Below are 13,871 nucleotides of genomic sequence, written 5' to 3'. Positions count from 1 at the left end.
TGGAGGGTAACTGCCTGCGCTGAGAGACCATCAGAGGATTATCATTATTATTGTTATCATTATTATTCCGCATCAGCATAGAGACAAAACTCTGGTCGTTACTGCGCAAATGCTCCTCGTTTTTTGTTGCTTATCGGTGCACTTCGTGTAACGAGCTGCCGGGAGAGCGGGGAGCGGGCGGCGAGCAGGTGAGGCGATGGACAAACAGACGAGGTGGCGGGGGAGGGGGAGGAGGAGGCAACAGAAACGAGACACAAAAAAGAAGAGAGCTGGTTTTAAACATGTTCAATGGAAAACACACGTGTAAAACACAAAGAATGAACATATTGGACAAATGCAAAAATAATTGTGCAGGCAGCGCTCACCGCGACGGACTGACACTTGGCAGCACTGACCTCGCTGTTGATGTCGGCCCCGGCGTCGAGCAGCATCTGGACCATGGCCTCGTCGCCGCGCACGCAGGCGTACATGAGAGGGGTCATGCCCTGCAGGGGGGCGGGAAAGAGGGGGGGGTTACTGTACACGGCCGGGGCCGGACCAAACACACGTCGACGTAGTATTTGAATGAGGATTATCTCCTTCCACCCTCAGATATGACTCGAACCACAGCATAGAATCAGGCCCAATAAGTGAGATGTTATCGTACAAGTAACATTGGTCAAGGTGAGAGAGAATTAATGTTGAATATTGTCGCCTCAAAGATGCGGATAAAAGATGGAGGAGATGGGGGACAAGTCCTTGCTGTGTAAAAATAGATCCCAAAATTAAAGACTCTTATTGGTACAAATTCCCTCTTTGTGTCTCGTTGTTTACTCGAGCTGAGTAGAAGAGCTGTAAATATCAACTAATCTGGACCATTGAAGTATAGATATATATATATATATATGTCCCCCCCCTTCCGTCAAAGATTTTTATTTGAGGTTGTGAAACCGCCGACTCCGCGGAGATGTCATCGGATGTTTATTGGCAGATCCATCCATTTTCCATAATAAGCCACTGTCAGAGTTTATGGATAATTACAATAACTCGGCTGGATCAAAATCACTTAGACCACGAAGGACAGTACATCCTTCGGCGTTATTGATCATATATCTCAAAGAGTTAAATTCAATCATAAGAATAAGAAAATATTTGTAGACTGGCAGGAATATACAAAACATATATATATATATTTAAGAAAGCCCTTCGGAGACCATTAGCACGTCTGTAAGGAGCTCGCCAACAGCTGCACCGAAGCAAAGCGACGTTTTTCCGTCTCCGAGTCTCTGTGGTTTTCTTTTACATCACCGTTTTCATCATAAGGAACCCTCTGATGTGCCACGCGTGCACGTTTGCAAGTTCACCGCCGGTTCGCAATCAGCTCGTGGCCAACCTCTATGATGATGATGATAATAATAATAACAACCCGCGTCTCCGCCCCCCCCCCCAACGAGAGTGACAGCAGAAGCGGGCAGTGAAAAAAACCCCCCCCACCACCCCTCCCTGATATAACATCTCACACCTCCGCGTGCCGCCGTATGCACGGAGCGCTCTCCTCCCGAGGCCCGGCGCGCCCACGCACACGATGCTCGGAGCCGCGCGCCGAGGGCTTCAGCTGAAGGGGTTGTTGTGCAGAGAGAGAGAAAAACACAACAACGCTCCGTCCGCTTAGACTGGAGCGAAAAAAACATGAGCTTCCATAGCACCGACTTCAACGGTGCTCCTGATTTTATTTTGCGGGTTTTTTTTGCGACCGGCTCTTTTCGTGGTGAAGACCGACTTCCTAAGCATTGTGACGGACGGCACACTTGACCTCATCGCTCCTGCAATGACGTCAGTGGGGGGTCAGAAATTCCCAAATGACGTTAAGACTTGGACGCAGCGACCCGTCGGGGCTCAGTCCAGCAGCGCTGCGGCGTCGGGTGCGAATGGGACAACAGATCACTCCCTCTCCTCAGGTCCCGGGGTAGAGGCGTAATGCAACAATCAGTCTCTATAACAATAAAAAAAATCTGCACTCATGTTCGTGGCATTAGAATCCTTTGTCCTGCAGCTCTCCGGATTGTCCTTTAATTGTCCTGCCGTAACGCCTCGCTGTGAAATACCAAGGAAGTCCCCGCAGGCCTCTGCGATCAAGGATGGTGACGAGGCGGGAGAGCCGGGCGAGCGTTTAAGAGAACTAAAGACGTTTCTCTAAGGCTCTGAGCGTTCCCAGGAGCAGAACAGCGGCGGTGGCCTCGGTCTCTGAGACGGGGAAGAAGTTTGGACAAACCAGGACTTTTTTTTGAGCCAAACTGAGTGAACTGGACTGACTGGGCTCATTTATAGTGGATCAGGGAGCAAAGGAATTGCAGTTTTCCCCATTTCAAAGTTAATTCGTACATGAATTAATAATGAAAATGAGAATTTCGTGCGGCTCGATTATGGGCCAGGGTCTAAAGGACTTTTTGTATGAACTCGAAAATGGAATTGTGACGGACGCCAGAGTAAATCATTGTGAAAATAAGAATTTGGCACATGGCACATGACTCATCGCGAGCAGTCGGGGCCCAGCGTGTGTGTGTGTGTGTGTGTGTGTGTGTGTGAACTGGGACGGGTTGTCAGGTAATATTCTCCACTACGCCTGTGTAGGTGTGCGATGTTATAATGCCGCGTCGTGTGTGTGTGTGTGTGTGTGTGTGTGTGTGTGTGTAGGAGGAGTGTGTGTGCGAGTGCCAGACCTGCTCGCTCATGCTGTTGATGCCATCAGGCCCCAGCAGGTTCACCGCCTGCTTGACCAGGTCCGTCCGTCCGCAGTTGAGCATCCTGAAGCCCAGGTCCTGCAGGAACTTGGCCTCGGTGGAGGCGGCGTCCAGCTTCCTGGTGGCACAGAAACAGTCCTCCGCTCTGCAGACGGGGGAAAAAAAACACAAGATGCTCAAATAAATGACCAAGCGGACGTCTCCTCCTGCTGCTGCTGCTGCTGCTGCTGCTGCTCTGCTCTTAACTAAAAACGTCCCGGCATCGTAGAATGGAGTCGTGCAATCGTCACATGTTCATTTTCAAGTAACGAGCTGTGGACATGTTTCGCACTTTATCTGCCGCGGTTCACAGTCCACGCCGGGGAGCAGCAGCCTGGCGGCCTGCCGCACGTCGTCGCTGTCCACGGAGAAGCTCCGCCGGTGCTCGGTGTGCGCGACGGCCACGCGGATCCACTCCATCAGCGGCGGCAGCACCAGGAACGGCCTGAAAGACACAGACACCATCCAGAGTCTGAGATTCAAGCGTGAATATACGCCAGTGTCGTAGTATATGTGTTCTCGCTCATAGACAGTGCATCCCATAGGTAACACGACAGAAAGGTAGCAAGTCAGCGATGTGTATCAATCGCATGGTGCAATTGTATCACAGCATCTCCGTGATATAAATGCAGTCAGGTTACGCTCGCAAAGTGAGTTAAAGGCCGTGTGAGCATTCAGCTTTGTAAGAGAATTCATCTTTATTCACTAAGATGAAACGTCGAGGCTCGGTGGTTAAATCAAACATTCAAAGACATTCAAACATTCATCTACTGTAGCCACAGTACAGTACAGTACAGCAGGTTCCCCGGGGACTGAGCTGGTGCTTCCGTCGCACTGGGATGTGCAGTGGCTCATTTCCATCCTCGGAGGATTCGAAATTGCAAGAGTCCCACGTCTCCCGGCATCATCAGCAGCGAGCTCCCCTGGAGAAGACTTGGGATTTGACCGCTGGGAAAACACCGAGCCGGACCATCTCCATCATTCTGCATGTGTGACCGGCAAATTACAGGAAAATGTCCAGACCCAATTTTCCTGGACTTCATGTTTGAGTCGCTGTCGGCCTGACCAGGGTTAACCCCGCCTCGCACCCACTGTCAGCGGGAAAATTGGCTCCACCCCCCTTGCGACCCCTCAAAGGACAAGCCGTACAGATGACGGATGTCTATGACGGCTTCTTTCTTTAAAAGAAAAATCCTTTGTGCTGAAGCGAACACAAATGGAGCTCTATTTCCACATTCGGCAGATTATCGGCTTCATCAAATGCTGTCTTCTTCTTTAATTTGGACCAAACAAAGGTCGCTGTGAACAAATCAGCAAACATCGGAACTCCCACTCAGTTATAATAATTACCCTCTCAGCCTTTCCAGAGATGCTCCTCTTTGTCTTCGCCACATTATTGAACTATGATGACGAAACAGAACAACCGACACAAGACTCACAGTAAAAAACACCCTTCTTGATATTGTGTCCCCCTTTTTCACAGTCGCAATAATTCGGTACACCGTTCGCAGCAACTGTACTTATTCACTCAAGAGACATTCATCACGGCAGAGCCGGGAGTGACTCGGACTCGGGCCCATCCCAGTTTAGAACGACCATAAAAACAGACTTGTGTCCGCGCAGGCTTTTTAAAAAAGAAGCCTCGGATGCAAAATAGAAAAAAAACAACCCCCGAAGACATTAAATTAAATGGGCTAATTTCATGTTATGGTCACGTAATTACATTGCGGATCCATCAGTGAAGCGTCGCTCCCCCGTGGGGCCCTGCAGCAGAGATCATTCCTCAGAAGAAGAAGAAGTGATATCTAACAGAACCACGTCCCCGGCGGAGACGGAGGGGCCCGGCCGGGGCCCTTGTGTTCGCTGTGCGTACAGCTGCTGCAAACTCGCGGTGATCACACGTTTAATCAAGGCGGCGGGCTTTGAGATATTGATTTGCCGTGTCCACATTTCCGCAGCGGGCATTTTTTTTTTTCAATTCCACGAGCAGAAGAAGCAGCCGTCCCGGTGCTTTTTTGCACGACCGCGGTCTTGACAGGAAGGCAAGGCCTCCGCTGCCGGTCGGCAGTCGGGGCTCAGGCCCCCTCCCTCAGACTGACATGTTTACATATGGGGGGATGAAAAAAGCGCGTGCAGCGACCCCTTGGGGTCAGCGTCTGAGCCGAAATACCGAGCACGTCATAGTGGCACGTGACGGGGGCGGTCCGCACGCCGGCGTGTCCTTGGGCAGGACGCCCAATCCTGAACGGCTCCCGAGTGTGACGGCGACAGTCCGTTCACCAATCGTCTGCACCTCTGCTCCAGGATGCATCCAGATCCTTACAGGTGTAAGGAACCGGGAGTGATGAACCAATTTTTCCTCCGCGGGGCAATTTACCAAATCTCAGGTGTAAAAAAGTCCTTCCCTTCCCTTCAATTATCCTTCTCCCTACAGAGACTTTCTATCCGACCGCTTCACAACAACGACCCACTGTGTCCACCCAGCCGACGTCCTGCTCTCGCCTTCGACCTTTTCCGTCGAATGCTAAACGGCGCGAGTCGTCTCTCCGGGGACAACGAGGATGTATCGCCATGGTGTTCGCCCGGGAAACTCACCGCTCGGTCTGCAGGGTGACCTTGGAGGGCTCCACGTTGGGGTTCTCCCACTCCATCTGCGGGCAGTGCATGAAGTAGCACAGCGTGTAGAGGGCCTCGGGCTCCCAGTGCGCCGCGGCGCTGGCCTTCTGGTGGACCGGCGTGCCGTTGCTGGGGTTCTTGATGTGCAGCGGCTGCAGGTGGTGCATGGCCCGGGAAACCAAGTCACCTGCAAGACATTTGGCAAAATATATATTTACATGTCTACATGAAAAGAACCGCGCATGGCTTGCGACAACACCGGGAATGTGAGAGCGCGGCGTGGGTACTGCACGGAGGAATAGTGCTCCACGACGAAGTCGGCGCGCTGCTCTCGGAGCAAGGAAAATCCATTTCCTCCGCCGCTCCTCTGACAGGAGCGCGAGCGGCACTCGTGTGATGATGTAGAGGAGACACACACACACACACACAGTGCCTTCTGAAATCAGACCTCACATGCGACACTTTCCCTCTTTCAGTGCATCGCAGAGCGTGGGGGGGGGGGGGGGGGGTCCCTCATCTCTATCATTAGCTCTTATTTTCCTTTCTTCTTTCTTCTTTCTTTCTTTCTTTCTCCCCGTCTTGCGTGACCGCATTAGATGTCGCAGGGGAACTAGTCGGAGAGCTGAACGAGTGAGAATCCGAGCAGGTGTTCCTTGTCGTTAATGCGCTTTCACATCTTTCTACTGTCTGAAATCGGGAATGCAAATACTTCTGCGCTACGGAGGAAACACATTCAGCGCTGACACTGAGTCATGGTTAAGAATAAGGCATAATTCCTCCGTTTTTTAGGATGCTGGCAGCTTCACGGAGGGTTTTTTTATCGACGAGGTCATCGGCGATGCACCGGGGACTAATGATGATCTCGGAGAGAAATTGGATCCCCAACTTATCCAATTATTTACTCGGTTTATTTGAAACGGTGGAGGCGGGTACACGGGAACGCGGACCCTCGACCGCGCCGCTGCCCGAATTCTCTCACGCAGAGTTGATTCATGAGGGAATAAAAAAACAAGAATCTATATATATGTGAGAGAGTCTGGAGCTCTGAGTCAACGCATCACTGCTCGAACACACGCGCGCACCGGTCTGGTTCGATTGTCTGTTCGTACCCGGTGTGAGGAAACCGCCGGGCATGAGTCCCGGTTCAAAACCAACCAGGGCCTCTCTGTGTGGAGTTTGCATGTTCTCCACGCGTATGCGTGGGTTCTCTCCGGGTTCTCCGGCTTCCTCCCACAGTCCACACACATGCAGAATGGGGGTCAGGTTCATTGGAGACTCTAAATTGACCGTAGGCGTGAATGGTTGTCTGTTCTCTGTATGTGGCCCTGTGATAGGCTGGCGACCTGCTGGCGAAGTTGCATCTTCTCAAAATGTGAGAATTTATCGATGAATAACTTTGAACTGCTTGCTTGACCACCAGACGAGACAAGCAAATGAACACGCTACGGGCATTTACAGCAAATTTTTTCGAACACCCTGAAACAGAAATCAAATTATGAACCATAACGCACATCAATAATTTGCTCGCAGCTCTGCGGGGGCTGCTGGTGAAAATGTGATTGGAGGCTTTTGGTGTCTTCCGCACATGCTTCTCGGCTCTCGGTGGGTTCTCCCCCGAGCGGGCGTGATAAAGTGCGCGCGGGAAATCTTCCCAGTCCGCGTGCGCCGGGAAGTCCCCGCGCCGCTCAGTGTGTGTTCACGCAGCGTGCCGGTGGCCTGAATACCGAAGAGGAGGAGCGAGGCGTCAATAAAAGTGAGGGGGGGTGGGGGGCAGAGAGGACACAAAGGCACCCCGCTCGGTGGGAACGTGGTACGAGCAGCCGATAACAAGAGACAATGGAGCGACTGGCATCGCTCCCCTGAGGTTTTACAAAACTCTACATCCATAAACAACGAACCACAACTAGGTTGTTTTTCACCAAATACTTTCCCCTCACGGTATTTTTTTCCAATTCTGATCCATAGTCGTCTTCTCGGGTACAATAGAGCGCAACGCGACCATGCTCTCGTAAGGAGAAGCCACGGGGAGCGTGGTTGGAGTTATTGTACATGGACGATAAGTAATTTAACTATGATAAATTCAAAAACCCAAGTTATTACAGTCCAATAATACGCTTTGTAATGTAATTTAATACACCATACAGCTACAGTATTATTGTTCTGGAGTGAGGTTTACGTGTCTCTCACTGGCCTCTGCTGTGGCAGCAGCGTGGAGGAAGGAAACTCCACGAGGAAGTGACTCCATATTAATGTGAATACGTTCATGCAAACGCAGACCCCAGAACGGGCAGCAACATCAGCAGCGGTGGTCCTGTCTTGCGCTGCGTCGGGGGGGAATTTATGCACATTTTGTAGTACAAAGTTTGAATTCTTCCCAGGCCGCCGAACCCCCAGAAGTCATGTACTGTGCCGCGCCGGTGAATTATGCATTTTTTACTCCTGCAGTCGGCGGCGGTTTACAGTCGGCGTACTGTGCGAGGTGGCGTCAAGGTCAATGGAAAAATTTGTATTCGCACAGAATTTCTATTTTTACCCCTACCGGTGTTTCTAACTTATTTTATAAATTTCAACTAACTAATTATTTTCCTGTTTGTGCTTAATTTTTTTTTTGCAAATATTCAATATTTCCTCGATTCCTCGTTGGTGCAGAGTCGGGGAGGAGGCAGAGGGAAAATATTAAATGGGAGTTCTGATCGCGCTCAGTGCTGGAGACTCGTCTCCTGCTGCTACCTGGCGTGGACGCCCTTCCGGGGACGGAGGAGGAGGAGGCACGAATCCATCACAAGAGCAAATGGAAATGAGATGCGAGTTTATCTTTTTTCGACACGAGCTGTGAGAACGGCAGATCTTTGTGGGCCAGAACCTTAATAAAAAACGACGTGCTGAAAGACACTAAAATGCTCGGTGGTGCTCGTGGAAAAACTGCAGACGGGTGATAATTATCTGTGATGTTCCTCCTGTCATATTAAATACAGTCATTTGCTTTAATATAAAATCATTGCATCCACCAAGGGGTGGCAGTTTGGACCCAGGGAAGAACCCATTCAATTTTGGAATTGTTGTTTTTTAACTTTCTGGGCGATATGGCCTATAAATAATATCGCAATATATTTTTTGTTGTATCGCGATACACAATATATATCGCAATATTTGAAAATCTCCTCTAAAGCACTTCATAGATGCACAATTAAACCCCTCAATGCGTACAATCACACCAGTGTGGGGATCCTAGCCGTCCCTGCGACCTATGTCTGTATTAAAACATTCTTTAATCTTAATTATAAGATTATATCATGAGACACGTTTAAACGTGTCGTCGCTCCCCGACGGACGGCCGAGCGAGACAGGGAAGATTCCTCCTCTGTCCTCTGACGCACCGTCGTGGCCGAGGACATTTAATCACCGCTCGGTAATACGGCCGACTCGGGGCTCTGCCCTCGGGGCACATTAGCGATTCCATGGCAACGATTAATCACAGTCAATTACGGGACATGTCATCATGGACGCGGAACTACAGGGGACACTTTCTCACCAGCGCCGCTCAAGTGGAGGTTCATCACCGGCGGACGCGTTTGGCGCCGGGACACGTGGCGGGCAGGTGGACGGCAACGGCCTGTGTTTTCGAAGAGGCCCGCTGACAGATGCGGTACAGGGGATACTTCTTAAAATGATATTCAGAAATCATACATTTATAGTAACCTGGCTGCGATGCAGTCAGAGGCTGACGGACCATCTGGAGATCTGGGAGTTTACCTGCTGGAGTTGGACGACAAAGTGAGCCAAACAGGAACAGATCAAAAGTGTATTTCATCAATGTGGGTTTTTGTCTAGTAGGAAACTGGCTCCGGAGGGAGGGGGGGGGGGGGGGGGGGGCACTCATCCGTTCTCCTATTTTGTCTTTTTTTATACACTGAGCTCATAGTAGAAACATGGAAAAGCGGCGGGGCGCCGACTGCAAATGAAGGGCTGAGAAAAGAGAGAAGGAGACGATTCACTCATTTCTGGAAAAAAAAAGGCACCAGACATCAGTGCAGCTCCAGCGATGCTCCAGCCATTACGCTGCCTCGAGCCTCACACACACGGAGGGGCCGAAGCGGCGTATAAAAATAGCAAAGATATAATAAAGGAGATGTCCTTTTTGTCCTCCAAACATTAGAGCTCGATTAAGGCACCGAGACAGAAGATGTCACCCGTCGCCCTTAGAGCCTTAGAGCCCACCACTTGTCCAACAGCTCGCCAAGCTCCATTCATCGATGCGTTGGTCAAATGGAGGTGGAGAACAAAAGGCCGACAAGGAGAGGATCTACATGTGGGATATTAATATTTCTCAATGTGTGTGTGGGGGGGGGGGGGGGGGGGGGGGGGGGGGGGGGGGGGGGGGGGGGGGGGGGGGGGGGGGGGGGGGGGGGGGGCAAACCCAAGAGAAAAAGCCAAAAGATTCCTGTGCAATAATTATTGTTTAAAAAAGATAAATAAAAAAAAAAGTGAGAATAGAGTTTGCTTTGCACGGAGTGACAAGAAGGATCCGGGAGACGGAACACACAGGGGGGCCGGGCCAGGCCGGAGCTGTGTCCCGAGTCTGGGGGCCGACCCATCCCAGGATGCATTGCGCGCCCGTGGGACAAACTGCAGCTCCGTTGTTAGGTAAGGGGGGGGGGGGGGGGGGTTGGAAATCCGCCGTAGTCACCAGCGTGTTCCCTTTCTGCAACGGAGCTGCAGGAAGTTTGTCGCCAGCGAGTGTGTGTGTGTGTGTGTGTGTGTGTGTGTGTGTGTCAGCTTCTCATGCAGATACTGAAACTTCCAGTGGGAGAACTAATTAAAAGTTAGATAATGTGCAGGGTCCGTTTGAGCAAAATGCTGCAGGGAAATAAATAAATAAAGAGCAACACTTGAGGGCAACAGCGGCACGATACAGCATCTGTTCTACCCCCCCAACCCCCCAGGTTCCAGCGACCGCGGGGCACGGAACAACTCGTGGAAATGTTCCGTTTTGAATCACACATGATCGACCCATTTCAGGCAACAGACCTAAATGTGTTTGACAGAGTTTAAATCTTCTTCTTCACTCCCAGTCATCCGAATGAGGAACGAGGGTCCCGTGATGCAAGAGGCTGCAGAATATTATGCAATGTCTGTTTTGTGAAGTCATATTTGTAATGGGATCTGATACATCCCTACATCTGGCGCAGTAGGGATGCCACTTGACTCCGTGTAATGGCTCTTTTTAGGGACTTTCTTCTGTGACGATGTGCAAGAAGCACGACGCGGCCGCAGTGTGCAACAAATAACTTTTCCTACATGTGGTCTTAATTATCCGCTGTGTCAAATGTACTCATATAGTGCTGCGTCATTCGTATTTGTTGATTCCCCTTTTTCTCTCTCTCTGGCCCAAAACTTTCGACATTTGGATACAAAATAAAAGGACCAGTAGAAACATTTTAACCCGCAGGGGGCGCTGGAGTAAACTCAGCCTTTATCCTCTGGCCCCGTGTGGATATTTGTACCAATGTCCCTTTGAAATCCATCCGACAGCACAAGACTTGGAGTCGTCTGAGATGAAAAATGGAAGAAACCTGTCGATGTCTTTGGTCCTGGCAAGAAAGCGGCGGTGCTACATGCGACCCAAGATATCCCGAGACAGAGAATTGAAATGTAGGATGAACATCGCGTCTCTGTGACTGTTGCTGCAACCCGAGTCGACCAACGAACCAATGAGAAGGCGGCAAAATGTTTCATTTCTCTGCTTTTCTTTTCCTTTTTCTCGTTTCGTCAGACCAAATTGCAATGAAATGTTTCCGCCTCCTCCTCTCCCCAGGTGCTACAGCGGATCACCTTTACACTTCTTCTCTACTCTTCTTCTACGGCAGCTATGGTGCCTCAACGTCCTGACATTATTCCAAAAAGTCCGAAACCGTCCGGACAAAGACGTTGTTTTCACACGAACTTGCGAACGGGACCGTGGACGCCTCTCGTGGTCGGACCAAACCTTGGTCCACTGGTCCGAGGACGGCGTGAAAGCGTCCGAAAGTTGCGCTATGCTGTTATGGCAAAAAAGAAAAAAAAACAAGCTGAACCGCGCCACCTCTAATGATCCCTTGTACGTCCCTCTCCTACACGTGGATTATAATACACACCGCAACGGACGACGTGAGTGAAATATTTGCAGTGCGGAGCGCGAAGACAGATGAGAGGTACGGCCTGGTGGTTTGCTGATAAAGCTGTGCCAGGAGACAACCCCCCCCCCCCCCCCCCCCCCCCCCCCATTATATTAAAAATGTATTATTAGCCTCGTTAAAGCCAGTTCCTTAATTCACTCCCGTGCTGGATCGTATCATCTGTCACAACATGCTGTTGATGAAAGGTCTCCGCAGCCCTGAGAGGAAAGCAAACGTCAAAAGTCCGGGCATCAAATGAACCCCTGAACTGTCTCATGTTGTTTTTTTTCCATTCGAGCAGCTCACTTACGCCAACAGCAGCCTGTTTTAAATTCGACGCCTTATTACCCCCCCCCCTCCTCCCTCCCCGCAAGAAACTGCCATCAGCCCCTCTGGGCCTTCCTCAAAAAACACTTCTTCATCAGCCGGTCGGCATCATCTGTCTCCAGCGCGGATGTGAAGGCCGCGGCTGCAAAGACGTGAAGAGGACGTTAAACAACGCCGGAGTCACTGCAGTCGAGGAGCCGAGAGAGGAGCATCGAGCTCTCACGTGTCGGGCTGATGGGTGAGGATTATTAATAAAAGGAACATCTGGCTGTGGGCGTTGAACCTCTCCGGAGAGGTGTGGCCCACACGCATTCCACCTCGCCGCGATATAGTCAATAGATTGTAATCAGAATCCGCCACGTTGGCGTGGACAAACAACGCGTCAGTGTCCTGACTGAATGTCAACTGACCTCGTACACGTGCAGGAAACTTAATAATCCCCCGGCGGTTCATCTCCAAAGAGCCCTCAGTAAAAAGTTATCGTCCTTGTGGAACAAAACTCTCGATCCATTAAAGTTTCAAACCGTCCCTGATTTTGCTTCTTCACTTTTTCTAGCTGTTTTAAACAATGGAGTAGTCATTTGTTTGTTTTTTTTTTGGGGGGGGGGGGGGGGTCATTCTTTTAAAAAGAAAAAAATCTTTTGGCCCTGTCCCATCCGCTGCCGCCGGCCAAGTCGCCGTGAGACGCGTTCCCGTTTGGCGAGTTGAACGCCGCGCGGCTCCTTGTTCTTCCTCCGTGGCTTTCTTCTCCTCCTCCGTCTCATTTCGAGCCTCATGGAATGTTTCGCCAACGGACTGCAGGGGACAAAGGAACGCACGTTTGGACAGAGTCCCGAGGCGGACGGACGAGTCCGAGGACTCGACGGGCCACTCGCGTCCTCGCCGGACACGTGCGGAGCAGAGGGTCACGCGGTGGCGAGAGCGTCGGACTCCAGGCTCTACCTGCTGACCAGGCACAGGAGACGAGACTGGAGGAAAAGAACCCGACCGAGCGAGGAGGACATTTACTGACACCGACATACAGAGTTCGTAGAGACCCTTCACTCTGTCGCACCGACAGTGTAATAAATCGAAAAAACTCTTCACCGAAGCAAAAATGATGTTTACACCTTTAAAATAAGAAAACACATGTCCACGTCCAAATTGGAAATGTGGTATATATGCACCTTACTTACATTTTGGAAATACATATGTGGTATCTTTGGCGAGTTTCGCCTACGCACCAGTGGTTTAAATACAAATCTGTGATTTTGAAGAAAAGCTCGCAGCATTTACGAAATAACGAAACTGGGACTCAAACGTCCTCGATTGGGAGTTACTTTCACGTCTCAATTCGCCCTCTGTCCCTAAAGTCTTCTATTTTGAGTTTACTCTGCATGTAAATGTTGTTTCAACGGCATTCGTGTTAGACATAATACAAACCGACAAATACCCCATGTATCGGACTAATTCACCCGGAAAACAAAAACACCGTCTTACATCTTCCCCTTTGAGAAACACTCCACTCATTCCTCAAGCAGCTCTTAAATCTCTACTTTTAATCTCTGCGGCGCTGCGATGTGGAAGGGGGGGTGGGGGGGGGGGGGGCCGTGGCAGGTACCGGGGGACGTTAAGCCATTATACAATAATGAATCCTGCCTCATGTAATCACTGCAGCAGGCGGCGAACAGAGCACAAGCTTTTCCAGCGTGCGTGTTCCCTTAATGCGACATGAGGAGGTAGGTGTGTGTGTGTGTGTGTGTGTGTGTGTGTGTGTGTGTGTGTGTGTGTGGAGGTGCGAGGAGACAGATAAGGAAAAACGGCCGCACCTTGTTTCGTCAAGTCTCCGGAGCGAATGAGACGGACTCATCTCTCTCAAAGATGTACTTTGCAAAAATAAAAATAAAAAGCAGAAAGCCACATGGTATGAAACTGTTGTGATGGGACACGTCAATGCGGGCGATGGAGTGTCGACGCCCTCCGATCAGGGGCCTCCCGTCTTGGAGGCGGAGTCTGTAGAAGCTTCAGACCATCG

General features: G+C 50.6%; 1 protein-coding gene across 4 annotated transcripts in view; it reads right to left on the bottom strand.

Annotated features, from left to right (window-relative positions):
* The window catches only part of btbd11a (BTB (POZ) domain containing 11a), a 106,844-nt gene that overhangs the window by 14,774 nt on the left and 78,199 nt on the right, over nt 1-13,871 (bottom strand). For all 4 annotated transcript variants that reach the window (XM_035648914.2, XM_035648920.2, XM_035648883.2 and 1 more), the window contains 4 exons: nt 5,355-5,562; nt 3,052-3,204; nt 2,700-2,865; nt 396-485 (listed from right to left, as the gene is read on the bottom strand). In XM_035648914.2, the coding sequence (XP_035504807.1) occupies nt 396-485; nt 2,700-2,865; nt 3,052-3,204; nt 5,355-5,562 (617 nt within the window). The remainder of the gene's footprint in view (nt 1-395; nt 486-2,699; nt 2,866-3,051; nt 3,205-5,354; nt 5,563-13,871) is intronic.

This window comes from Scophthalmus maximus, chromosome 12 (assembly GCF_022379125.1).
Source record: "Scophthalmus maximus strain ysfricsl-2021 chromosome 12, ASM2237912v1, whole genome shotgun sequence".
Lineage (NCBI taxonomy): Eukaryota > Metazoa > Chordata > Actinopteri > Pleuronectiformes > Scophthalmidae > Scophthalmus > Scophthalmus maximus.
Note: the sequence above shows the minus strand (reverse complement) of the source record. Positions and strands in the feature narration are given on the sequence as shown.